Source organism: Panthera leo, chromosome A1 (assembly GCF_018350215.1).
Source record: "Panthera leo isolate Ple1 chromosome A1, P.leo_Ple1_pat1.1, whole genome shotgun sequence".
NCBI lineage: Eukaryota > Metazoa > Chordata > Mammalia > Carnivora > Felidae > Panthera > Panthera leo.
Genome location: NC_056679.1, coordinates 139100767 through 139128667, shown reverse-complemented (window position 1 = coordinate 139128667; position 27901 = coordinate 139100767). Strand labels below are relative to the sequence as shown.

The 27901-nt window shown below is 35.8% G+C and overlaps 1 protein-coding gene across 9 annotated transcripts in view; it reads left to right on the top strand.

The window, feature by feature from the left end:
- The window catches only part of FAM169A (family with sequence similarity 169 member A), a 93705-nt gene that overhangs the window by 39612 nt on the left and 26192 nt on the right, over positions 1-27901 (top strand). For 8 of the 9 annotated variants that reach the window (XM_042941073.1, XM_042941088.1, XM_042941063.1 and 5 more), the window contains 5 exons: positions 2087-2221; positions 3276-3375; positions 3534-3619; positions 5714-5885; positions 24422-24601. In XM_042941073.1, the coding sequence (XP_042797007.1) occupies positions 2090-2221; positions 3276-3375; positions 3534-3619; positions 5714-5885; positions 24422-24601 (670 nt within the window). In that variant the 5' untranslated portion in view covers positions 2087-2089. Of the gene's footprint in view, positions 1-1518; positions 1532-2086; positions 2222-3275; positions 3376-3533; positions 3620-5713; positions 5886-24421; positions 24602-27901 lie in introns of those variants that run through there. The other variant, XM_042941083.1, reaches the window with a different exon arrangement.

The following is a 27901-nucleotide window of genomic DNA, read 5'->3' as shown; positions in this document are numbered from 1 at the left end:
CCTACTGCTCATCACAAGTGCCCTCCTTCGTACCCATTATCCATCTAGTCCATCTCCCACCCACCTCCCTCCATCCACCTTCAGTTTGTTCTCTATTGTTAAAGAATCTCTTGTGGTTTGTTTCCTTTTTTTTTTTTTTACTCCCTTCCCATATGTTCATCTGTTTTGTTGCTTAAATTCCATGTAGGAGTGAAATCATATGGTGTTTGTCTTTCTCTGTCTGATTTTGGTTGACATAATATGTTCTAGCTCCATCTATGTCATTGCAAATGGCAAGATTTCATTCTTTTTGATGGCTGAGTAATATGCCATTCTATGCGGGCGTGCCACCTGCCCACCCACCCCACATCTTCTTTATCAGTCAGTGGACATTTGGGCTCTCTCCATAGTTTGGTTATTGTTGATAATTATGTGTTTTAGTATCTGACAGGGTTCATACTTTTCTCCAATCATTGCTCTGCCTTTTCAGGATTTTTCTAGCTACTCTTGCTTATTTATTCCTTCTAATTAACTTTATAATTTGTTTTCCCTCAGGAAACAATAAAACCCTGAAGGTATTTTCATTAGGATTCCATTAAATTAATAGATTATCTTAGGGAGGACTAATACCTTTTTGGTGGTGAAGCATCCTTTCTAAGAATATGGTTTGTGTTTCCTGTTTGTTCACTTTGTTTCTTATAGTAATGTTTTAGACTTAACTAGGTTTCCTATTGTTTATTGTTAAATTTAAGCCTGTTTTAATTTTTGGTGTTTAAATGGGATCTTATTTTCTATTTTTACTCATTTTTTTCCATTCATTATTATTTTTTTTTTACCAGTGGTTATTGTAAATATGAAGGCTTGATTTATATGTTTAATTTTATATCTTGCTATTTGACTATAATTTCGTATTATTTGGAATAATTTTTCCATTAATTCTTTGGGATTTTTCAATTAAATAAATTATTTGCAAATTGAGCTGGAGATAGTCTTCTGCTGCAACCCTCACACCTATCCCGAATTGTTATGCCTTAATTGCTTTCTCTCATCTAATTGCATTGACAGATACCTATATAATTTTATATAGTAGTAGTGTCCTTATTTTTCTTGGCTTTAGTGTTTCCCCACTAAGGTGTTGTTTTGTTTTTTTTTTAATATCTATATATATGAGAGATGTAATTTACATGCTGTAACGTTTACCTATTGCAACTGTACAATTCAGTGATTTTTGAAATAAATTTGTAGGGTTGTACCATTACTATAATCCACTTGTAGAACAGTTTTGTTATTCCCAAAAGTTCCTATGTGTTTGTCCTTTTACAGTGGCTTAAATGTTGGCAGGTATAGGATGATATATGCGTGTGTATTTATATGTAAATATGTATATCCTATGCGTGTATAAATATATTTTTATCATTTTAAGGAATTATTCATTAATTTCTATTTGTATTAAATTAAAAAAAATTTTTTACTCTTTATTTTTGACAGAGAGAGAGAGACAACATGAATGGGGAAGGGGCAGAGAGAGAGAGAGGGAGACACGGAAACCAAAGTAGGCTCCAGGCTCTGAGCTGTCAGCACAGAGCCTGATGCGGGCTCGAACTCACAGACTGCGAGATCATGACCTGAGCCGAAGTCGGATGCTCAACTGACTGAGCCACCCAGGCGCCCCATATTAAATTTTTTTTAATGTTTATTTATTTTTGAGGGACAGAGTGTGAGTGGGGGTGGGGCAGGGAGAGAGGGAGACACAGAATCTGAAACAGGCTCCAGGCTCTGAGCTGTCAGCACAGAGCCAGACATGGGGCTTGAACTCGTGAACCGCAAGTTCATGACCTGAGCCTAAGTCAGACGCTCAACCGACTGAGCCACCCAGGTGCCCTGATTAATTTATATTTCATTGCTTGCTTTACTACAAATGAACGTTTAAAAGTTTTATTGTTTGATAAACATTTTCAATCAGCGGGCTCAAATTGTTGTCTGTCTTGGCATAGTGAAAATGAAGTTTCCTTGAAGTGTGGTGTTACAATAAAATTTTTTTTTTCTATGAGTAAAGAAAGGTAACATTTCATATTCTGAAACATTTGTTCCATGTTGTTTGTTGAAGAGGATGGCATTCCCTGTGGATATGCTGGATACTTGCAGTCATGAAGAATTGGAAAATTCTGCTGAAGATTACATGTCAGATCTAAGGTGTGGCGACCCTGAAAACCCTGAACGTTTTTCTCTTCTCAATATCACGGTAAGGTGTGCTAAGGTGATTGTAATCAGTCTTTTCAGTTGAGTTTATATGTGAAATCGTATCTGCTTACTTTTTAAAATGTTAACTACTCACTTTTGAAATTTTTATCAAAAGACTATTCAGTAAAGTGAATAAATATTGATTTGTTACTATAGCAGTATGATCAAGTTTTAAAAAAACACACTCTACAGGTTATTGCTTAATATTTATATTATGCCTTTAAAATTATATGTAAGTTGGGTAACAGTTTGCTGAGACTGGTTACGGGATTTGAGCTGACTAAATTTAGATTGAGAATTTGTGATTTTAGAAGGTTTTTAAGAAAGAAAAATCAGAACACTAAATTGCACATTTTTGTACCACAGATCTTCCTTTTCCTGAAGTACTAGAATCAAGCTTTCTAATTAGTAAGCATGATATATTGTGAAAGAAAGATAATTAGACTTGGAATTGTTAGAATTTCCCTGTGAACTAGATGGTAGGCAAATTCTCTAACCTTTATAGGCCTTGTAGTTTTCTTCTAGTAAGTGATGTTTAAGAGATTCTTTAAAGTCTCTTCTTGTAAAGCACCGGTATTTTATAATTATCTGAATTGTAGTATCATCTGTAAGTGGGGAATTATGGTCAGATTAATGAAGGTAGGCAAACCTTAGAGTTTCATGTATCTCACTGGAAAAACCGATTTACCTGTCTGTTGTCTTTTGCTATAAAATGGAGTTTTTTTCCCGTGAAATTGTGTAACAGATAATAAACTAGTGTCTTTTTTAATGAGTTTATATGTACCATATCATGCCTTTGTTTTTATTTGTATTTGTGGCTAGAGTACAATAATAATATTTATTGAAATAAACTTCAGTTTTTTGTCCCCGAAGATAATAAAATTCTTGCAAAAGGGAAGTCTGATACAATTTTTTGACACGAGAAATACCTTCTATGAAATTACATAATTAGCATTAATGTAGGAAAAGTTTAATATTTTGGTAGAAGCATGTTGTTTTTGTCCTATATTTTCTTAATAGACTTTTCACTAATCTTTACTCACTTGTCATTTCAGATTCCTATTAGCCTGTCCAATGTAGGCTTTGTACCTCTTTATGGTGGAGATCAGACTGAGAAAATTCTTGCTCTCTTTGCACCTGAGGACTCACTCACAGGTACCTTTTTTTTTTTTTTTTTTTTTTTTTTTTTTGCTTAATAAATGGGGCACATTGTATTATAAAGTGTAGATATATTTATCTATATAAACCTTATCAAATAGTAATATTGTATGCTATAAGACTTAAATGTTAATAATCATTTATTCTATTTTTAGCTGTGGCACTTTACCTTGCTGATCAGTGGTGGGCTATTGATGATATTGTGAAAACATCTGTCCCTTCTAGAGAAGGGCTTAAGCAGGTAACAAGATCCTGTATTTAAAAGTGTTTCTTATGAGGCCATTTCACAGTTTGTTTCCCATTAAACATTGATAGTTCTTAAAGTTATTGAGCACTTCTCCATTTTAGTATGACCAGGTTGTATTAGATGATTAAAGTTTCATTGTTTTGATGAAGCTGGTACTCTGATTGGGCTTCCTCAGTTTTATGTGGCTCTGAATGTATCTGAGAATTAAGTGATGAAGAGTGAGTCTCTATGGGTTACTTGAATGGTAGTTACCTGTATTGGCTTCAGCTTCTGATTTCCGTATAGGGTAGACAAAAACCTAGTTCCCTCCGTGTGTTTGCTTAGGTTCTCTGTCTCTAGGAGAGACTGACCAGGAACCTTGCCTATCAGGCCCATTTCAGGTGGTCTATTCAAGTGCTCTACACAGTGGAATAGAAGGGAGATCCTCACTAGCATACTTCCAGGCTTTGTCCCTTTTTTTCTGTCCTCGTCACCATCTTCTCATTTCCTTCGAGGAAGACATAGATGACCTGAATTCTGCATGCCTCAGTGCTGAATGGAAGAACCAGGCTGTGAAAGGCAGAATTAAGAAACAAAGAGGATCTAACGTGATGAAAAGTAGTTACCCATAGGTTCAAAAAAATAACTGCACATGTACATCGTGAAGAATAAGCTAAAACAGCGCATATGAAAACGATTGGGGGCTTTAGTTAATTAGAAGTAAAATGAAGGTAAACAAAAAAGCTAATACAAGAACTGAAGTTTATATAGCAAAGCCCCATTGTTTTAGCAGTTATCTTCAGTGTTTTTGTCTGTAGTATCTTCAAGCCCCAATGGGAAGAGAGATGATAAGGATCTGGAGCATTTCATGAGTGAGAACTGGAATGGCAAAAGTACCCAAAATTGCATTAGATCAGTCCTTTCTTTCATTCGTTCCTATGTTCCTGTGGTAGGAATTTAGGGGAATGTCATGGCTCTCTTCAATTATTTTTAGACTGTATGGCTCCAGAGTATCAAAGTACAGTCTTTGGCTGTAGTCAACTCAGTATAAAGAAGAATTATATACTGGTCAGAGCTGTTCAAGGAAGGAATGGGTTGCCTGGAAAGCAAGTGAGCTTTGTCATTTCATGTGTTGTTTGGTATCTGACATCTCCTAGTGTGTAGTATAGTTAAGGGTTTTTGTTTAGTTTTGAGAGGAGTGTTGGTATATGGGTTAATGCTTTTTTTCTCCACTCACCTAATTATAGGGCACTCTTGTTTTTCTTCAAGGAGGCTTGAGGAGAAATACCTTATGGGTAGTAAGTACTCTTGTTTTTAGTAGTGAAAGATGTCTGTGGGAGGAAAACCCCATTGTTTGATGTCAGAAAGTTGGTGAGTGGTCCCTGTGACCATGTAACCCTGCATGTAGGAAGTGAGGCTCTGTTTCTGTTCTGTGACTGCCCCAAGTTTGTTTTTTATCAGACTTGCCTGGTACCACTGTCATCACTCATCTGATCTGGCAGAAGGGTCTGTGGGTATGTATGTGGGGTGAGGTGGGTGTTTCTTATAGTTGTCTAACTATAGACATGACTGTTAAACGAACATTTTACCTGGAAAAAATGAGAGAGATTCCTTTCCTAGGAACATAATTATGGATTTCCTCATCAAGTAAGGTAATGGTTCTTAAAGATCTAGAGGATAACAGGAAGCTTTCTTTTTTTCTTTTTTTTTTCTTTTTTCTTTTTTATTTAATATTGAGACTGGAATGGGGTGAAAAGAACTGAAACAGTAGAGGTAGCCTGGGTCTGGGCAGCTGGTAGCAGAAACAAAACACTTGAGCGCTAAGGAAGAGATGGCTAGATCATTGGTACATTGGAAATTAGTTTTTCCTGTTTTAGAATTTTGCTGAGAGGCACTATTTCCATGCCTATGTGTCTATAGAAATGGATTGTTGTTGGCATGAGTGGTTACTCATCACTTTTACTGTGATGATAAGTTTAAGAAATCATTATTAGTGTATTTAAAGTGCTTTGTGCATGCCAGTATGAGGTGTGGAAGCAGGGAGCAAGGTGGATAGCATCTCTGAATGCATATCATAACTGTTGTGCCTGTGTCTGACTCTCTTTCCAGGTGAGAACTCTTGGGGAGAGAGTGGTACTGTATGTTCTGAATCGAATTATTTATAGAAAACAGGAAATGGAGAGAAATGAGATACCATTCCTGTGCCATAGCAGTACTGATTACGCTAAGATTCTGTGGAAGAAAGGAGAGGCCGTTGGGTTTTATTCAGTTAAGCCTACAGGTAAGTCTTTAAAAGTTATTTAAACTACATATTATGGAAGCTTCCTTTTTAGACCCCAACTGTATCTGTATCCTTTTAAATTACTCTGTAGAGTTTAAATTGACGTGATTTTACTTAGTATTTCTTAGGAGTACTTTGATTCTACCTTTCTATGTAAAAGAGGATTGTTAGGAAAGTCTTTTGAAAAAAAAACAAAAATAAACATTTGACAGAGGGTAAGATTTGTACACATATGTGTAAAGAGAGGTGTACTTTGAGCCTCTGATTTGGCTGTCTTGACTTCTTACCATGCCCTTCTCTCTCTCCCTCTCCCCCCCCCCCCCCCCCCCCCCCCCCCCCCTTTAAATTTTAGTTAGTTAACACACAGTGCAATATTGGTTTCAGGAGCAGAGTTCAGTGATTCCTCACTTATACAACACCCAGTGCTCATCACAAGTGCCTTCCTTACTACCTATCATCCTTCCCTTAATTTAAAGTGGTTGTTTGATTCCTGCTGCTGTCACCATTACAGGCTCCTTTTAAAACTACTCTCTACCTGTGGACCAAATGCATGGCCTCTGTCTGCCTCACACAAGTGATTAAGCCTGATTTATTAAAGGCAGCTTTGCTAATTACCATGAAAAACAATTTATTTCGAGAATTTAGACAACTTTGAAATTGTTAATCTTCTGAAGTTTGGATTTTTTTAAAAGTTTATTTATTTTGAGAGAGAGAGAGCACTCGAGTGCACAAGCAGGGGAGGGGCAGAGAGAGAGAGAACCGAAGCAGGCTCTGCACTGTCATTTTGGAGCCCAGTGTGGGGCCCGAACTCACAAACTGCAAGATCATCACCTGAGCCGAAATTGAGAGTTGGACACTTAATCAAGACTGAGCCCCCGAGACACCCCTGAAGTTTGGATTTTTGATCCTAAGACTTAGCTATACCCTATTCCTAAAAGATGGGTGCCACTTCATTTTGCTTTACCTATTTTCCTGCTGTTTCAGTTCCCTGGAGGTACTGAAGCCACAAAGCTCTAACTTGCTTGATCTGTGTATACATATATACCCACCACATAGCAAAGTCGGCCTGCTCTGTACCTTGACCGGAAGACCTTTCGTAGAGAACACTCAGATTAATTTTTGGTCTTTTTTACATTTCACACCTTCCAGATTTAGCTTTTTTTTTTTTTTTTTTGGTCTGATCAAGTTTGGAACTAGCTCATAGACATTTGGAGCACATATTAGTTTATACTTATTTATTTGGAACTTTGCTTTAGATGAAAGGCACACAGTTAAAGGGCATAACATTGCTCTTTGAGTGTTTCTGATCAGTACCTGATTCCAGCAGCGTGCTTCTCTTCCTTTTTCATGCTCATTTGGGCTCCTTCTCTCCTCGGTGACCTGGCCTCTAGTTTTGCTTGTTCTGGTAGTTAACTAAATATTATATCCTGGAGTTTTCAAGTGCCGCTTGTCTACCACTTTTAGCACCTTCCGCAATTTTCTACTAATTGCATTACCTCCTTACTATTTATTTTAGTTCTTTCCCACTTTTAAGTTTTGGCTCTCATCCACCAGATAACAATGCAATTAGGTGTGCTTATACCAGACTTTGAATTAATAATCATTTAATTCAATCTGAAACTATTATTTTTTTTTTAAAGGAAACCCAAGTGTAAAATATTTTGGAAAAATTGCTCAAAACAAATACTAAAGCACTTTCTATTTTATTTTTTAATTTTCTTATTATTTATTTTTTTTGTAATTTAACTTTATTTTTTATTTTTTAAAGTTTACATCCAGATTAGTTAGTATATAGTGAAGCAATGATTTCAGGAGTATCTTCCTCAATGCCCCTTACCCATTTAGCCCATCCCCCCTCCCACAACCCCTCCAGTAACCCTCAGTTCTCCATATTTATGAGTCTCTTCTGTTTTGTCCCCCTCCTGTTTTTATATTATTTTTGCTTCCCTTCCCTTATGTTCATCTGTTTTGTCTCTTAAAGTCCTCATATGAGTGAAGTCATATGATTTTTGTCTTTCTCTGACTAATTTCACTTAGCATAATACCCTCCAGTTCCATCCACGTAGTTGCAAATGACAAGATTTCATTTGTTTTGATTGCCGAGTAATAGTCTGTTGTATATATATACCACATCTTCTTTACCCATTCATCCATCGTTGGACATTTGGGATCCTTACATACTTTGGCTATTGTTGATAGTGCTGCTATAAACATGGGGGTGCATGTGTCCCTTTGAAATAGCACACCTGTAGCCCTTGGACAAATGCCTAGTAGTGCAATTGCTGGGTCGTAGGATAGTTCTATTTTTAGTGTTTTAAGGAACCTGCATACTGTTTTCCAGAGTGGCTGCACCAGCTTGCATTCCCACTAAAACACTTTCTGATAGAAGTATTCATAATCTATGTATCAGGAAAAAAACTCCCAGTAACAAAAAGATAAAATCTTTATTAAACAAATATGTATTGAATGAAAGCCTTATGATATTACTCTTTATGATTTTTAAGTTAAATAGCATATTGGTATATTGGGATATTTGTTGGGATGTAAAATTAGTTTTGATATATAAAAGGATTTATATATATATTTATATATATATATATAAAAGTATATATATATATACATTTAAAAGGATTTACATATATATTTATATATATAAGGATTTACATGTATTTATATATATAAGGATTTACATATATATTTATATATAAAAGGATTTACATATATATTTATATATAAAAAGGATTCACATATATATTTATATATATATAATGATTTATATATATATTTATAAGGATATATATTTATATATGCTTATATATATATTTATATGTGTATATGAAAGGTTTTATATATATAATAGGATTTGACTGTTTATGAAGTCAAATCCTATTACAGTGTAATGAAATTTAAGAAACTGTATAATTTTTTTTTTTGTCTCAAGTACAGAGATCACTGTGGGAGACTTAGAGTTTGTATGGTTTTGGGGTTATGGAGATGTCATTATTAAAAGTAGGTTTTTACAGTAGCTTGTGTGAAATCTGGAACATAACTCAAAGGGAATTCACAGAATTTAATAACATCATTATAACAAAAGATTTTCTGGTCCCTTCTATAGTTATTGAGTATTTTTATCTATTAAAAAAGGAATAGGATTAGTGCTGAACCTTGTCTCATTCTGGTAGTAAGTAATATTCATTAATGGACTTATAAACCAAAAAAAAAAAAAAAAAGTGAGATACATCTATTTCATTCAAGATACATTTTGAGTAAAATTTTATTTTTCACCTAATAAGTAATTTTCCATTTGTAGAATACATTTATGTTTTGATCCATTGTGTACTATTATTAATGATGATAATAACCCAAAATTTATTTTGGTTTCATAATTAGAACTGTATGGTCACAAGAAATTTTAAAAATCTATATTTGTGTACAGGTATGTTTTTGCACTGAAAAACAGTTGAATAATCAAGTATATAATCCAAGAATAAAAGTACATTACATGATGATAACATTCTGTAGAATACATATAAGAGAAATAGAAATTCAAGGAGAAAAAGGAACATCATAACATTTTTGAGTGTTAAGGAATGGTTAGTTCAATAGTAAAGGAACAGTTAAGGGGATGATAACGGTTATCAAATTGATAATAATTTCTAGGGTCTGTTAGATTTATTAAAGTGATATAATTTTTGTTTATCTTTAATATTATTAATTGTAAAGGGAAAAAATAGTACATTTACATAGAGAATCATGGCAGACACTCTGTTAACTAATAAATCATGGTTAATATCACCAGGAGTAACACCTGTCAATATCATGGACTCCTGATCTCTGATGTACTGAGAAGGGCATAACATGATTTTTGGTATTTTTGCCCAAAACACATAACCTTAATTTTATAATGAGAAGACATTTGCAAAGCCAAATTGAAGGTTATTCTACAAACCAACTGATCAGTAATCTCTAGAAGTGTCAAGATCATGAAAGACAAAGGTGGAGGAATTATCAAAGATGAGAACTAAAGACATATTAAACGAAATCCAGTATGGAATCCTAGATTGGATTTGGAAACAGAAAAGAGGCAGTAGTGGAAAAAGTGGTGAAATTTGAATAAGGTTCTAGTTAATAGTATTTTATCAATATTCATCTCTTGGTTTTGATAATAGTACTTTGATACTGTAAGAAGTTAGCATTAGGGGAAGCTGGATGAAGGGTATCTTGGACTCTGTATTTTTGCAAGATTTTGTAAGTTTAAAACTTTTATAATAGTTTCTTAGAAGTTGATATTGGTAATATGATAGAAATTCTATCCTTGAAATTATAGAAACTTAAGAAAATTTTAGATGTTACCAAGAGATGTGAATACGTGGTATTTCAAAAAGTTTTTAAGGTTACAACATAAGCAAAAATGTTTGAGGAATTTGAAGTGGCCAAGAGAAAAAAATTGTTTGTTTTCTTTTTTTAAAAAATGTTAGTGTTGGTTTTAGAGAGAGAGAATGAGAGTGTGAGCAGGGAAGGGTCAGAAAGAGAGGGAGACACACAAGCTGAAGCAGGCTTCAGGTTCTGAGCTGTCAGCACAGAACCTGATGCAGGGCTCAAACCCACGAACTAGGAGATCATGACCTGAGCTGAAGTCAGATGCTTAACCTACTGAGCCACCCAGGTGCCCCGAGAAAAAAAAAATTTTACAAATACCAATGTAAGTGGTTCGTCTTGGAAAGGTCCCAGTCAGATCATCCTTCTGTGAAGCTCATTGTCAGCCGTCACCACTGTGTACACAGAACATCTAGTCAGCTTTTTAATGTCTCATTCCTAACTATGAAGAAATTGCTTAGTTAGGGAAAGCCACTGATAGGAAATATAGAGACCAAAAAATAATTAAAGCAATTTGGAAGAGACAGACAATGCAGAAGCAAAACAACTGTTAATATAGTCCTTACACTGATGAAGTGAGGACAAGATATATTAAAAGAATGTGAACAGAGCTCTTGGAAATTCAGAATTACAATGTATGAAAGATAAAGTTGAGGAAATAGCTCAGAAAGTAGAACAACTACAACATGAACCCTAAATGATGGAAAAGAGGAAAGAAAATTACAGGAATGGTCTGAAAAATAGGTGTTTCAAGAGAGAACAGAGAAACTGGAGGGGAAGAAATGACCAATGAAATAATTCGAGAAAATTTCTCAGAACTATAGAACATGCATTTCCACATTAAAAGGACCCATTGAGAATCCATCACAGTGAATGAAAATAGACTCATACTGAGCTAGTTTAGTGTGAAATTTCAGAAATCCGGGATAAAAGAATTTTGTACATCTCCAGAGAATGAGAGAAGCATATGTACAAAGGATCAAGAATCAGAAGGATTAGATTTCTCATCACTGCTGAGCACAAGAAGTGAAATAGTGCCCTTAAGGCACTGAAGAAGTGTGGTTATGGTGCAGTTGGGACTGGGTGTATAAATGTGTGGAAGAGGTAAACTCTCCCCTTCCTTACTGGGAAGTCTGTTGATGGTGCCTGGAATGGAAACATCAAGAAAAGTAGTAAGTTAATTAGAGATGGAAGTAAATACCAGAAAGATCAGTTAAACAGTTTCAGAGTGGTCATTCCTGGGGAGCAGAAAATATTTATGGATCACAGAGGCCGTCATGGGACTGCTTTTTTTTCCTTTGAGTCTCAAAGGACTGTTGTGCTCTAAACAGTATGCATGTAAAAGTTTGATTAAAAACAAAAGTGAGGGGCACCTGGGTGGCTCAGTCGGTTAAGTGGCTGACTTTGGTTCAGGTTATGATCTCGCAGTCCATGAGTTCGAGCCCCGCATCAGGCTCTGTGCTGACAGCTTGGAGCCTGGAGCCTGCTTCAGATTCTGTGTCTCCCTCCCTCCCTCTCTAGCCCTCCCCCGTTTGCGCTCTCTCTCTGTCTTTCAAAAATGAATAAATGTTAAAAAAAAAAAAAACAAAACCGAAATAAAAGTGAACATTTAAAAAATGGAACTACAGTAAAACCTTGGTTTGCAAACATAATTTGTTCTGGAAACTTGCTTGTAATCCAGAGCACTCCTATATCAAAGCAAATTTCAAGAAACATTGGTTCAGTTCTGATCATGTGGCATTCGGTGTCGCATACTACTTGTATTGCAAGACATCGCTCTCATTTATCAAGTTAAAATATATTAGAAATGGGTGCTTGTCTTGTGAAATATTCACAGACCAAGTTACTTGTGATGCGGGGTTTTACTATATTTCCAGAATCTAATCAGTGTCTACCACAAAACCTAGCTGAACTTTTTTTTTCTTTTTTTTTTTTTTTTTGAGAGAGAGAGAGAGAGAGAGAGAGAGAGAGAGAGAGAGAATATGAAGGAATCCCAAGCAGGCTCTTGCTCAGCGGGGAGCCTGATGCAGGGCTTGATCTCACTACTGTGAGATCATGGCCTGACTCAAAATCTAAGTTAGATGCTTAACTGACTCAGCCACCCAGGTAGCCCTCTACCTGAGCTTTGTAAGTCCTCACAGCATCTGTAACGATAAAAGCATTGTGCTAACTAGAAAACTACTTAATGAAAAATATCTCATGTAGTTGTGAAAAACAAAACAAGAAACCTGTTTGTTAATTCAGTGGTTAATTCAGTGGAAATTTTATAACGTTGCCCTTTGTCAAGATACAGAAAAGATGTAAATTTGTGTAAATCACATATCACATTTTAGCGTATATAAGCTGAGAGAAAAAAACAAAATGGAAGACACTGTCATTGGTTGCTGTTTGGGAAATGTCCATTATTATTTGGTTTCAGCTGTGAACCACCTTGATCTAATTTGAAGACCCATATTTTTGGGGAAAAAAATGAAGATCCACATTTTTGGAAAGTATAATTAACCATATCAGGGAGGCACAATCTAATCAACAGCTATCATTTTGTTGAGTCACTACCAAAGGGACTTATGATCAGTACTAAGGGACATATGTTTGGTTTTTGTAACCCTCATCTGTAATAATTCATAATGGAAGCGTTTTTTTCTCTCTCATTATTTGCTAGTCAGCTTTCTTTATGATTTTTAGATCTTTTAGTTGAGATGATCTGTTGTCTTCCCTCCTTTTGTGGGCAAATCACTCACCTCCTGTTCACTGAAATTCCTATCTCTGGCCCTTCTGTTTTTAAAGGAACATCAAACTGTGATATAAAATGGTAAAGATTGGTAGTATAGGTAAAGGCAAAACGTAGCAGAAATTTGTGTTGGAGGAGTGAGATTATATTGTAGGGCCTTGAGTCTGTCTAGGTATAATTTTTTTTTAAAGGAAATGAACAAAGGCACGGGGAAGTCTCAACCACTGTTGGCTACCCGAAGTGTGTCATTGGGAAATGAAGTGGCTACTTTGTTTTCAGGTGAATTTCTAGCCATCTAAAAAGCCACATGCTTTCCAATAAGGGCTCTGTTTATTAGGGAGATATAGGGGTGCTTTCATTGTCAATATAGACACAAAGATGGCTGGTCTTGGGTTCCTCTGCCTTCAAAGCACCAAAAATCTAGTGGATGAGACAGAAAACTATAGTCATTAAACAGCTACTTATAATTTAGTTTGGTAAGTACTGTATTCGAGTTATCAAACAGGAGTCACTGAAGAGTGGAGCAGCAAATTTTGCCTAGAGGAAGGTGTCACTGAGGAAGTAATAATTAAAAGTGGCTTTTAGTAGGCAGAGAAGGGGCAAAGGGCAAGAACTTCTTAGTAAACTTATAAATGGGACATAAATACATGAAAGAAGGCACAGAGTCATGAAAATTGAAGGTGTATTTGGGACGCCATCCTGGATAAGCTGGTGGGACTAAAGGGTAGGGAGGGTTGAGTGGGTGAGAGGTAAAGATGGAGGTCCCCTTGTGAAAGGTCTTAAATGCCATACTAAAGTTTGGAATTTTATTGGCAAAGAAGCTATTGATTTTATGTAAGGGTAACATGATTAAATATTTTAGTGAGATAATTTTTGTAGGACTTGGTGATTGGGTAGGGAAATTGTATTCTCAAATCAGGGAAGTCAGTTAATTGGGAGCTATTTTAGTGGTCCAGGCGTAAGAAGGACTGACATTAGGGATGCGGGAATAGGAATAGAGAAGGAAACAGATTTGAGGGAGATTTTTGGGTGGACAGAGTATGATGACTCCAGTCTGTATGTCGAAGGGGAGGGGAGGAACCAGTGATGACTTCCGTGGGTTTTGGCTTGGGTGCCCGGGTGGGAAGATGTTAAGATGGGAGTACGGAAGGAGGAGTGGATTTGGTAATACTTGAGTTCACTTTTGACATGTAAAGTTCAATGATCCAATGGGACATCTAAGAGATAGTTAGAAATAGAAGTTTGATCGCATGGGGGAGGTGTGGATTTTGACAGAAGGCAGTGCAATTCTGCTTATTATCTATGCATGAGTGTATTTGTAGATGCATGATTTTATGATTTTGTGGTAAGTAATCTCTGCCTCCATTGTGGGGCTCAAACTCAACCCTGAGATCAGGAGTCGCATGCTCCAGTGAATGAGCCAGCCAGGTGCCCCAGAAATCAGTGTCATTTTAAAACAAAGATGAGATCAGTCAAAATGCTTGTGTAAAGTGAGTGTGTGTTTATGAATATTGGTGTGAGGATATAAGTTACTGGAAGCAGCGTGAAGTAAACAAACATAACTGTGGAGGGAATCTGCCTGGGGAAGGTAGTATCTGTTGAGATGTGCTCACTGATTTCCTGACAGTTAAAAAGGAAATGTTAATCTAGTGGGAGATAAGAGAAAGGGGAAAGTTAGCGGAAGCTGCCAACTGTCCACTAAATATTTGTGCTTCATCTTCTTTATTCTAGTCATTGGCTAATAGCTGCACAGTCAGGAATTATATTTTCCACTCACTTTTGAGGCTAAGCTAGGTGGGGCTGTGTGACTAGTTGTTCCCAAAGTGATGAAAAATGGTATGTGTGACAGAGCAAAGTGGTTAAGATGCACTGCTTTTCTCCATCTGTGGGGAAGCCACAAGATAGAAAGAACTTGAGTTCCTGTGGTAGTCCAGTTTACCCAGTTTCCTGTATTTATGTGCTTGTGTAGCTTGCTTGAATCTGAGCTGGCCTTGTGACATGGTTTACCAGTAGAAGGCAGCACAAGTGACGCTGTGCTAAACCTTAAAGCCTGGAAGTTTGTACTGTTAGAAGCTAAGTCACTATGTCAGAAATATGACTGCTTTGAGACTGCCATGTGGTGAGGAAGTCCAAACAGCTGCGTTGAGGAGAAATGAGGCTCCCAGCTGGTAAGCCCAGCTGCGCTTGTAGTTCAGAAGCTAATACACTGTATCTTGTGGGAGTGAAGCCATTTGGACTTTGAGCTGTTTCATTGCCCCATCTGATACCATGTGAGAGTTGTGATAAATGAAGCAAGTTTTTGTTATAAGCCAGTACATTTTGGGATGGTTTGTCGGGCAGCAATAGGTGACTGAAACATTTCTTAGATGGTTGTGCATCAGAAAACTAACCACTTTGCATTAATACCTATGTGGGACTGCTGCTTAAGCAAAAATAAGTCTTACGTTAAGCTTTCCATATTGGTTTGTTAAAACAGCTAATGTTACTAAAACTGATTTATAGAGCATTTATGCTGTGATGAGACTGTGATAAGGATACTTGACTAGTGGTGTATGACAAGATCTCTCATGTAGATATAATCACATTGTTTGTTTAGAATTCACTTTAGGGGCGCCTGGGTGGCTCATTTGGTTGCGCGTCCAACTTCAGCTCAGGTCACGATCTCCTAGTTCATGAGTTCGAGCCCTGCGTTGGGCTCTTTGCTGACAGTCAGAGCCTGGTGCCTGCTTCGGATTCTGTGTCTCCCTCTCTCTCTGCCCCTCCCCTGCTTGTGCTCTGTCTCTCTCTTGCAGAAATAAACATTAAAAACATTTTTTAATAAAAAAAGAATTCACTTTATGCATGCATTCTCTGGAGACAGTCACACACTGATGCCTTCATGAGACATTAAACCAGTTTTTATGAAGGTGAGGGAAGACATATTCCTGGTGGACAAAGAAGAAATGGTGATTCCATGAGAACAGAAAGCCACTCAGTTGGGGCAGAATATCTGTTCTTGAATTTGACGCATAGACCCTGAATGATATTGTCAAATGTTATTCATCTTTTAAAAATTATTTCTAAGTGTTATATAGATAGGGGAGGAAGGAAAGGAGGAAGAAGGTGAATAGGAGAAAGAGGAAGAAGGAGATAGAGTAAAAATTGTAAAAATTCTCCTTGTGAAACTTAGATTTTAGAGGAGTTAGCAATGAACAGAGACAAGTGGACAATGCTGCGAAGAAAACTAAAGTAGACAAAAGAATGGAGTGTGTGTGGGAGGTAGTGTTTTAAATAGAAAGGTCCACATACGCATCTCTGAAGGAAGTAAGGGATGATTAGATACGTGATGTTTCAGGTGAAGAGGTTTTCAGGCAAAGAACTGAAACGTAGAAGCCCTGAGGCAGAAGCAAGTTCAGGGTGTTTCAGATAGAGCAAGAAGGCCAGTCGCTATAGTAGAGGGAGTGAGTGATATGGGGATAGAGAGAGGCAGGTCCATATCTTAAATTGTCTTGTAGGCCAAGGAAAGAGTTTGAATTTCTTCTGGTAATGAGAGTCCATTGAAGGGTTTTGAACATGGGTGCAATGCGATCTGAGTTTTGTTTAGAATAAATAATTAACTCAATTGTATGAAAAACCAGGAGAGGAGATGCCGGGGTTGAGTTTAGTTCGTTAAGAGGCTGTTGCACAGAGGCCCTGGTGAGAGCTGATGGTGGCTTGGACAGGGGAGATGGGGTAGAAGTCATCATATTTGAGATAAATTATGAAGTTACTGCTGCAGGATTTCTGATGGATTGTACATGGGCTATGAAGGAAATGAGTTAAGGATGAATTATAGACTTTTTGCTATGAGTAGCTGGGTGGGTGGTGATGAGGCTTACTGAAAAGTTGGTAAGGGAAGATCAGCTTTGGGGAGTTTCCATGAAAAATCTGATTAAAAATCATTTATTGGAATCACAGGTATAAATTATTATTCTGTTTTGTTTAAATTTTAATAGCTTTATTGAGGTAGTATTCACATTTCATACAATTCACCTATGTAAATTATGCAATTCAGTTTCTTTTTCAGTAGGTTCACCAAACTGTACAAGTATCACCCTAACCAAATTTAGATCACTTGGGTCATCTCCAAAAGGAAACCTTGTACTCATTGGCAGTCACTTTAAACTCCCTCAGCGTCTGGCCTTAGTCACCCACTAGTCTGTCTCTAGATTTCTGTCTCTCTAAATTTGTCTATTTTGGACATATAAATGGAGTCCTACAATAATATAATCAGACACAGTAGTTTTTTGTGTCTGACTTCTTTGGATTAGAGTACTATTCAAGTTTTGTCCATGTTGCAGCGTGTTAATGTTATCACCACTTCATTCCTTTTTAGGGACAAATACTGTGCCCTTGTATGGATGTACCAATATCGTCTTTCATCATTTGATGGACTTTTGAGTTGTTGCCACTTTTTGGTTATTATAAATAATGCTGTTGTGAAGATTTGTGTGTAGGTTTTTGTGTGGATGTGTTTTTATTTCTCCTGGGTATATACCTAGGAGCAGAATTGCAGGATCATATGGTAACTCTAAGGTTAGCCTTTTGAGGAGCTGCCAAACGGTTTTCCAAAGCGATTGTACCATTTTACATTCCCACCAACAATATACCACGTTTCTCCACATCCTCACCAATACTTATTTTTATCTATCTTTCTCATTTTAGTTAGTTTAATAGGTATGAAGTGGCATGGCATTATAATTCTGAATTGTATTTCCTTAATGGCTAAGAATTTTGAGTGTCTTTTCATGTGTTTATTGGCCATTTCATGTATATATGTCTTCTCTGGAAAAATGTCTTTTTAGATCCTTTACGCAACCATTTGTAGATTGGGTTGTCTTTTTTGTTTTTGTTTTTGTTTTGTGTGTGTGTGTGTGTGTGTGTGTGTGTGTGTGTGTGTTTTTTTCCCCCTTCAGCTTTATTGTGGTATAACATGCAAAAATTGCTAGTATTTAAAATTGATAATTTATTGTGTTTTGATATATGTATACAAGCTGTGAAACTATTAACCACAATCAAAATAACAACCATATCCATTATCCCCAAAAGTTTGTTTGTGTTTCTTGGTAACCATCCCTCTGCCCACTATGAATCCCCAAGCAAACTATCTATTAGTATAGATTAGCTTGCTTTTTCTGGAATTTCATAAAATGGAATCATTACATTATGTACATTTTTGTTTTAGTCAGGTTTCTTTCACATTAGTTAATTTAGAGATTCACATATGAAATTCACTCTTTAGAAAAACTTTTTTAGATATTTATTTTTGGGGGAGTTCAAGGGGGGAGAGGGGCAGAGAGAGGGGGACGGAGGTTCCTAAGCAGGCTTTGCACCACAGCAGTGAGCCTGATGTGAAGCTTGAACTCAGAAACCACAAGATCATGATCTAAGCCCAAGTGAGATGCTCAGCCGACTGAGCTACCCAGGCTCCCCAAGGAATTTACTCTTTTTAAAATGATTTTTATGTATTCACAAAGTTGTGCAACCATCACCATTATCTAATTCCAAAACATTTTCATCACTTCAAAATGAATGCCTGTGATCATTAGCAGTCACTCATTTTCTTCACCCAACAGTCCCTGGAAACCACTAATCTACTCTCTATGTGCATTATTTATCTTGAAAAAGCTTTTTTAAATCCTTACTTTATTGGCTTAAGAACACAAGATTTACTCTTAACAGATTTTTAAGTGTAGGATATATTATTAGCTATAGGAATAATGTTATACAGAGGATCCATAGAATTTACTGATCTTATATTAATGAAGCTTTCAACCCATTGTTTGGCAACTCGCCATTTCCATCTCTCCTGCCTTGGTGACTACTGTTTTCTGCTTTAAGAGTTTGACTCTTTTAGATACCTCTTATGGTTGGAGTCACACAGTATTTTTACTTCTGTGGCTGGCTTATTTCATTTAGCATGATGTCCTCAAGGTTCATTCATGTTGTCATATATCACAAGATTTATTTTTTATTTTTTTACATTATTTATTTTTGAGAGAGTGAGAGAGCGTGTGTGTGCGTGTGCACACCATCAGGGGAGGGGTAAACAGAGAAGGAAACAGAGGATCTGAAGTGGAATAGAGGATCCTGATGTGGGGCTCTAACTCAGGAACAGCAAGATCATGACCTGAGCTGAAGTCAGACGCTTAACTGATTGAGCCACCCAGGTGCTCTATAAGATTTATTATTTAAAAGGCTGAATATTATTCCATTATATGTGTATATCGCATTTTCTTTATTGACTCACCCATCACTAGTGGACATTCAGGTTGTCATACCATCTTGGCTATTTTGAATAGTGCTGAAATGAACATGGGATTACTGATATCTCTTTGAGATCCTGATTTCAATTCTTTTAGATAAATACTCAGAAGTGCCATTGCTGGATGATATGGTAGTTATATTTTTGATTTTTTGAAGAACTTCTATATTGTTTCCATTGCGGCTGCACCATTTTGTATTATGATCAACAGTGTACAGGGTTCCAGTTTTCCGTCACCAACACTTGATGTCTTTTTGTTTTGTTTTGTTTTGTTTTGGTAATAGTCATTCTGACAGGTGTGAAGTGATACTTCTTTATTGTTTTGATGTGAGTATCCCCAATGATGAGTGACCTTGAATGTTTTTTCATATACCTGTCAGCCAATTGTATGTCTTCTTTGGAGAAGTGTGTATTTAAATCCTTAGCCTATTTGAAAAGATTTTTTTAAATGTTTATTTATTTTTGAGAGAGGGAGAGATAGAGGGAGGGAGGGAGGAGGGAGAACATGAGCCAGGGGAGGGGCAGAGAGAGAGGGAGACACAGAATCCAAAGCAGGCTCCAGGCTCTGAGCTGTCAGCACAGAGCCCGATGCAGGGCTCAAACCCACGAACTTCAAGATCATGACCTGAGCCGATGTCACATACTTAACTGACTGAGGCCAAGGCGTGCTCCAGTCCTTAGCCCATTTTAAAATACAATTTTGTTTGTCTTTTTATTATTGAGTTAATAAGCATTCTTTATCAATTTGATATACAATTCTTTTCTGGGATATATAATACGGAAATATTTTTTCCTATTTTGGGGTTGTCTTTCACTTTCTTGATGGTGTCCTTTCAAGCACAGAATTTTTAAATTTTGATGAAATACAATTTATCTTCTTTTTCTTTGTCACTTTTGCTTTTGGTATTTATCTAAGAAAGCTTTGTGTAATCCAAGGTGATAAAGATATATTGCTATCTTTTCCTCTAAAGCTTTATAGTTTTAGCTCTTATATTTAGGTTGATAATCCTTTTGCATTTAATTTGCTCATAAGTTGTGAGGAAAGGAGTCCAACATGGTTTTGTTTTTTTTTTTTTGCTTTTTTTTTTTGCATAGGTGAATATCTTGTCATCCCAGGACTATTCATTGGAAAGGCTATTCTTTTTCCATAGAGTTGAGCTGGAGCCCCTGTCAAAAATGATTTGACTATAAATATAAAGTCTTGTTTCTGGACCCTCAGTTCTATTCCAACTGATCTCTGTATCTGTTCATGTGCCAGTACCATACTGTCTTGATTACTGCAGCTTTATAAGATTGAAAATGGCAAGTGTGAATCCTCCAACTTTGTTTTTCATTAAGATTGTTTTTGCTTTTTGAGGTCCTTTTCAATTCATATGAATTTAGGATCACCTTGTCAGTTTCTTTTCTTTTTTTTTAAGTTTGTTTGTTTGTTTGTTTATTTATTTATTTATTTATTTAGAGAAACAGCATGAGCAAGTGGGGAGGGGCAGAGAGAGAGAAAGGGAGAGATTCCCCAGCAGGCTCTGTGCTACTCTGTGCTCTGTTTGTGAGATCATGACCTGAGCTGAAATCAGGAATCCATGCTTAACCGACTGAGCCCTCCAGGTGCCCCAGACCATGACAATTTCTGCAAAAAAATGTAGCTGAGAATTGTCAATTTTTAGGTCAATTTGGGGGAATATATTGACATTTAATAATTATAAGTCCTCTGACCCAAGAACATGGATGTCTTTTCATTTATTTAGATGTTCTTTAATTTCTTTTAACAATGTTTGCAGTTTTCAGTAAGCATATTAAGCTTTGCAGTTTTTTTGTTAAGTTTATTTGTAAGAATTTTATTATTTGTTAATGCTGTGGTAAATTGTTTTATTTAATTTCATTTTCAAATTGTTCATTGCTGGTATATAGAAATATAATTGAATGTATATTGACCTTGTTTCCTGCATCGTTGCTGATGTGCCTTTTATCAGTTTTAATAATTTTTTTGTGGATTCCTTAAGATTTTCTATATACAAAATCATGTCATCTGAAAATGTAGCTCTACTTCTTTCTTTTCAGGCCAGCTGTCTTTTGTTTGCTTTTCTTGCTTAATTCGAACCTCTAGTACAGTGTTGAATAGAAGCAGTGAGAATGAAGTTTTGTTTTATTCCTGATCTTAGGAGAAACCGTCCAGTCTTTCATCATTAAGTGTGATGTTAGCTGTGGGTTTTTCATAGTCCCTTTATGAGGTTTATGAGGTTTATGAGGTTTAGGAGATTAAGTATTTTTATCATGAAAGGTGTTGGGTTTTGTCAGATGTTTTTCTTTTTCCTGTTTATTGAACTAATCATATGATTTTTGTTATATTTAAATTTATGTGAGCACTTCCATTCTTAACGTTGGAAAAGTCTCATGTATTAAAGAAATTAAAGATGGGTGATCATCCTCATTTGGATAGATGGTAGAAGCCTTGGGAGTAGGTGAGATTTCCCAGAGAATATATGGAAGAAGGTGGTCAAGTTGGAACTTTGAGGATTATAAGTATTCAGTCTCCCATGTGCAATGCTAAATTTAATTTAATTTCAGTTAGTAAATTTAATGAAACTTCATCTTTCATCTAAGTTAGCAGGTTGTGGTTTTGCTTTACTAGATAATCGAGTAGAACTTGTATACAAAGTACAGTTGACCCTTGAACAACATAGGTTTGAACCGTATGACTTCACTATATATGTATTTTTTTCAATAAATACAGTACAGTACTGTAAATGTATTTTCTCCTTCTTGTGACTTTCTTAATAACATTTTCTTTTCTCTAGATTCCTGTATTGGAAAAATATAGTATGTAATACATATAACATACAAAATGGATGTGAATGGACTGTTTGGTATTAGTAAGGCTTCCAGTCAATAGTAGGCTATTAGTGGCAGGTGGATTTTCAGCTGCTCAGGGGTCAGTGCCCCTGACTCCCAAGTTGTTCAAGGGTCAACTGTATAAATATTTAAATAAAGGAAGAGAATCTGCATGTTTTTTTTGTTTGTTTGTTGTTGTTTTTTTTTGTTTTTTGTTTTTTTTTTTGCAAGGAGCATCTATGTGGTAAATAAATAGAAGAATTTTAAACTTTATGGACACTAATTCCATAAACTTTAACACTTGAAGATGCTGGAATTTACCTCTTCTCTACTCGAAGAAATGTTTGTGTGAAACAAAAAAAATCAATTTGTGGAAAATTTCTGTCATGAAATTAGGATTTTTCTGTAAGGAACCTGAAACTTGTACAGTAGTGAATGGCCATAAATCCTCAGGCTCCATATTGAGAATTAGAACCAGATAGTGCTTTTACTTCTCATTTTTTCTTTGTCCTTTGAACTACTAGTGCTTATGAAGTAATGTCTCTTTTGATTTCAGAATCACTATTAGCAGTTATATTATAAAAAACCTCTGATTTCAAGGTATTATATATAAGTTGATTATGGTCAAAATAGCTTGTTGCTGAGACTACCTGTTAGACTTTTACAGGTAATTTGTATATTTCAGCTTTGTGAGTAAAATTGACAATTAAAAGTGGTACATACTTAAGGTGTACGACTTGATGATATATGTATACATTGTGAGTCACCAAAATCAAGCTAATTAACATATATTGCTGCACATAGTTACCATTTCTCTTTTTTTTTGTACAGTGATAACATTTAACTTCTTCATAGCAAATTTCAAGTACACAGTATTATTAACTATAGTCATTATTTAAGACCTTTTAACCCATAGATATACCCTAACCAAATGTTGGCAGTTAAGATCCAAGTAATGTGAATTTCCTATTGTAAACTTAAATTAGTTGATAGTCTTGGAGACTGTTACTGAAATTCTCCAATTTAATCATAAGTAATTCAAATTATTTGGTTCAACTAATAAAAAATCTTGTTATATTGACCAGTTCATCAAATAAGATTGGTGAAAGTCAATTTGTAAGTTGTTTGTTACCTGAAATTTTGTTTCCTCCTTGAACTGCATTATTGGAATTTATCTCAAATAATATGAATAATCTGAGAACAGTAAGTTATTTTATTTATGGCACAAAAAGAGTAGAATATTGACTGATAAATATGAACTAATTCTAAAATTAATATAGATAAGTGTGGGATACCCTACCATGATGCCCACAACTTATGTACTGTCTTAAAATGTGTTAAGGTGCTAACACATCTAATTAGAGGGTCAGAACACAAATCAGGGTTCTTAAAAGACAAACCAGTATACCTGTGTAATAAGACGCATATTTAGTTACTATAAATTATTTATCCTGTTTAACCTTAAACATACAGGGTATTTTAAAAAATAGACTCCCAGCAAAAAGATTGCTAACATAGCCATTTCTAAGACCAGTGTTTCCATTTAGTCCTAATCTATAGTCTTTAAAAATCTGGAGAACTAATTTGCTTCTTTGCCATCATGAAGTAGACAAAAATGAGACTGTACTCACTAGAGAAAAAGGGAAAAGATGGGTGTTCAGGGACCATAGCTGGAATGAGATACTTTGTGTATTATAACCTATATGCAGCCATCAAATACTCTTTCAGTTCTAAAATGTAGTAATTGATGAGTTTTTTTTTTTTTAATTTTTTTGAGTGTTTATTTTTGAGAGAGAGAGAGAGAGAGAGAGAGAGACAGAGCATGAACGGGGAAGGGCCAGAGAGAGGGAGACACAGAATCCGAAGCAGGCTCCAGGCTCCGAGCTGTCAGCACAGAGCCCAACGCGGGGCTCAAAATCACAAACCCTGAGATCATGACCTGAGCCGAAGTCGGACGCTCAACCAACTGAGCCACCCAGGCGCCCCAATTGATGAGTTTTAAAGTTGTGCAAGTCTACAGAGATGCATATTCTAGTATATAGCTCATAAAATGAGAAAGAATAGTTACTTGTGTTAGGTGATACTGTTGGCAAACAAAATACATAGCTCTTCTCATTATCACATATATACTTTTTGATGTGTAATAGCAGCTGGAAAGGATTTTATATTATGAAATTGATCCATTTATTTAACATTCTTCTTGATGTAGTAAACTAACCATTTCTAGAAAGACTGTTGACTCATGTTCTTTAAATGTATGTACATATTTGGCCTTTTAATGTGAAAAATTGTTGGGTTTCTGTTTTATGACTACAGGAAGTGTATGTGCCTCATTTCTTACCCAAAGCTACCAACTGCCAGTCCTTGATACAATGTTTGTAAGAAAGAAGTATCGAGGCAAAGATTTTGGTCTTCAAATGCTGGAGGACTTTGTTGATTCCTTTACAGAAGATGCACTTGGCTTGCGGTATCCACTCTCCTCTCTAATGTACACAGGTAAATTAAGTTAAAAAATGTTAAGCTTGTCTCAGTGTCACTTCTGAGTTGTTTCTGCAGATATTGTAAATGTGCATATATGAGTAAGTATTAAGTAAATTTGGATTCTTTGGCTCCGTAGGGCTTCATTTTACAAATATGTCCTTATTTCATGTAATGGCTTTTTGGAAGTGTGGGAGCTTTTTTAAAAAGTTGAAATATAATTCACATACCATAAAATTCATCCTCTTAAAATGTACAATTCAGTGGTTTTTATTATAGTCATAGCTGTACAACCATAGCCACTATCTAATTCCAGAACATTCTCATTATTCCAAAAAAAAACCCCTGCACCAGTTAGTGGTCACTCTTCATTCCTCCATTCCTTCATCCCTAGCAACCACTAATCCATTTTCGTTCTCTATGGATTTACCTATTCTGGACATTTCATACAAATGTAATCATGGGATATGATTATATTATAAGCCCTTTGTGTCTGGCTTATTGTGCTTAAAATTTTTTAAGGTTCATCCATGGCGTAGCATGAGTCAGTGGTTAATTTGTTTTTATGGATGAATAATAGTCCATTTTATGGATATGCCACATTTTGTTTATCCATCATCCGTTGATGGGCTTTTGGGTTGTTTCCACTTTTTCATCGTTATGAATAATGCCTTGATTATGATAAATTGAATACCAAATGAATTATAGGTGCATGTCTATTTTTGCAAAAAGTCTTAGGGAGCTTTAGTTATCCTTCACTTTAGGCAGAAATTGCCTAATAATATTTTGTTGATGTCGTTTGTATAATTTTGTGAATAAGACTCTTTGAAATGTGAAAATAAAGGAGTACATTGAAAATAGAAAATTTTAGACTAAGTGGCATCTCCATTGTCTATTTCTTGGTCTTCCTGTCTATCTTGTAGCATGCTTATTAAATTTGAAGAACTTGGATTTCCATTTGGTTTTCTCTTTCAATGTAATTAGTAGTTCCTTCATGATGCTCCGTGTCCAATATTTTTGATGATCTTCACTTGTTTCCATGAATATTTTTTTTTAATTTTTTTTTTAACGTTTATTTTTGAGACAGAGAGAGACAAAGCATGAACGGGGGAGGGTCAGAGAGAGGGAGACACAGAATCTGAAACAGGCTCCAGGCTCTGAGCTGTCAGCACAGAGCCCGACGCGGGGCTCGAACTCACGGACCCGCGAGATCATGACCTGAGCCGAAGTCGGCCGCTTAACCGACTGAGCCACCCAGGCGCCCCCATGAATATTTTTAATGATATAGGAAATATTATAGTGTTTGACACTGTAAGCTTTAGAAAGATAATTTTCATTCTGCATATAGGTAATGAGTGCCAAGTATGGATGGGCAAGCTAGAGTAGATGATTAGCTAACTATGAGGAGCTGATTTACACAATACTATAGCATGTACCCATTCCTAAAGACATGGATTAAATAAAGTCTCCTGTATCTTTTATTCACTTGGAATTTATCCTGGGTACCGTTTGAGGTATAGATCCGACTTTATTTTACGTGACAGGTATGTGGTTGTTCTAGTCTCATTTATTGAATAATGTATTTTTTTGCAGTGTTTGGCATTTATGTCTGTATCAGGTTAGCAGACAGTGGTCCATTGACCTGCTAATTGTCTTTAGAAATAAAGTTTTATTGGAACACAGCCATGTTCTTTCATTTACATAATGTCTATGGCTTCTTTTGCACTAAAACATCAGAATTGGTTAGTGCCCATATTGACAATATGACAGTGCCCATATTGCCTGTAAGCTTAAAATATTTATTACCTGTCCCTTTAACAAAAAGTTCACTAAGTTTTCATGTATAGCATATGTTAAATTTTTGTGTGTATATATATTTGTGTAGATTTCTTATTTGCTTATTCATTTCTGTTATCTTTTAAGTTCCATTACCTCACTGTTATATTTATTTTAGCTTTTGAACATCTAAAAAGACTAGTCTCCCCCATTTAATATGTCTGACCTTGCTTATTTGTTTCCCTGTGTGGACTTGAGAATCTATTTACTAGATGAAAAACAAAATTCTGTTGGGATGTTATTGGGATTACTTTTATATTTACAGATAAGCCCCTAAAGACTCCCCAAAAAACTGTTAGAATTGATAGGGGTGCCTGCCTGCTCAGTCAATGGAGCCTGTGACTTTTGATCTCAGGGGTTGTAAGTTTGGGCTTCATGATGGGTGTAGAGATTACTTAAAAGTAAAATCTTAAAAAAAAAACAAAAAAACCAAAAACAAACACCAAAACTATTAGAACTAATAAATGAATTCAGTAAAGTTGCAGGATACAAAATCAGTTTGCAGAAGTCTGTTGCAATTCTATACACTAATAAGGAAGCAGCAGAAAGAGAAATTAAGAAAATAATCCCATTTACATTGGCACCAAAAATAATAAAATACCTAGGAATAAACCTAACCAAAGAGGTGAAATATCTGCACTCTGAAAACTATAAAACACTGATGAAAGAAATCGAAGACAACACAAAGAAATGGAAAGACATTCCATGCTCATGGACAGGAAGAAGAAATATTGTTAAAATGTCCATACTACCTAAAGCAATCTACAGATTGATTTATTTATTTTTATTTTTATTTTTTTTTTGCAATCTATAGATTTAAATACAATCCTTATCAAAATACCAATAGCATTTTTCACATGACTAAAACAGGCAATTGTAAAATTTGTATGGAACCATGAAAGTCGTCCGATAGTCACAGCAACCTTAAAACGGAAAAGTAAAGCTGGAGGTATCACAGTCCCAGATATCAAAATATACTATAAAGCTGTAGTAACCAATACAGTATGGTACTGCCACAAAAACAGACCTGTAGATCAAATAGAAAGCCCAAAAATAAACACATAATTATATGGTCAGTTAATCTTTGACAAAGGAGGCAAGAATGTGCAATGGGGAAAAAACTCTCTTCAACAAGTGGTGTTAGGAAAACTGGACAGCATCATGCAAAAGAATGGAACTGGACCCTTTATACACCATACTCCCAAAATGGATCAAGGACCTAAATGTGAGAACTGAAACCATAAATATCCCAGAAAAGGACACAGGCAATAATTTCTCAGACATCAATCTTAGCAACATCCTTCAAGATAGGTCTCCTGAGGCAGGGGAAACAAAAGCAAAAATAAACTTTTGGGGCTACATCAAAGTGAAAAGTTGCTGCCCAGCACAGCAAAGGAAATAACACAGGAGAATGAAAAGACAGCCTGCAGAATGGGAGAAGATATTTCCAAATGACATATTTGGTGAAGGGTTGTAGTATAT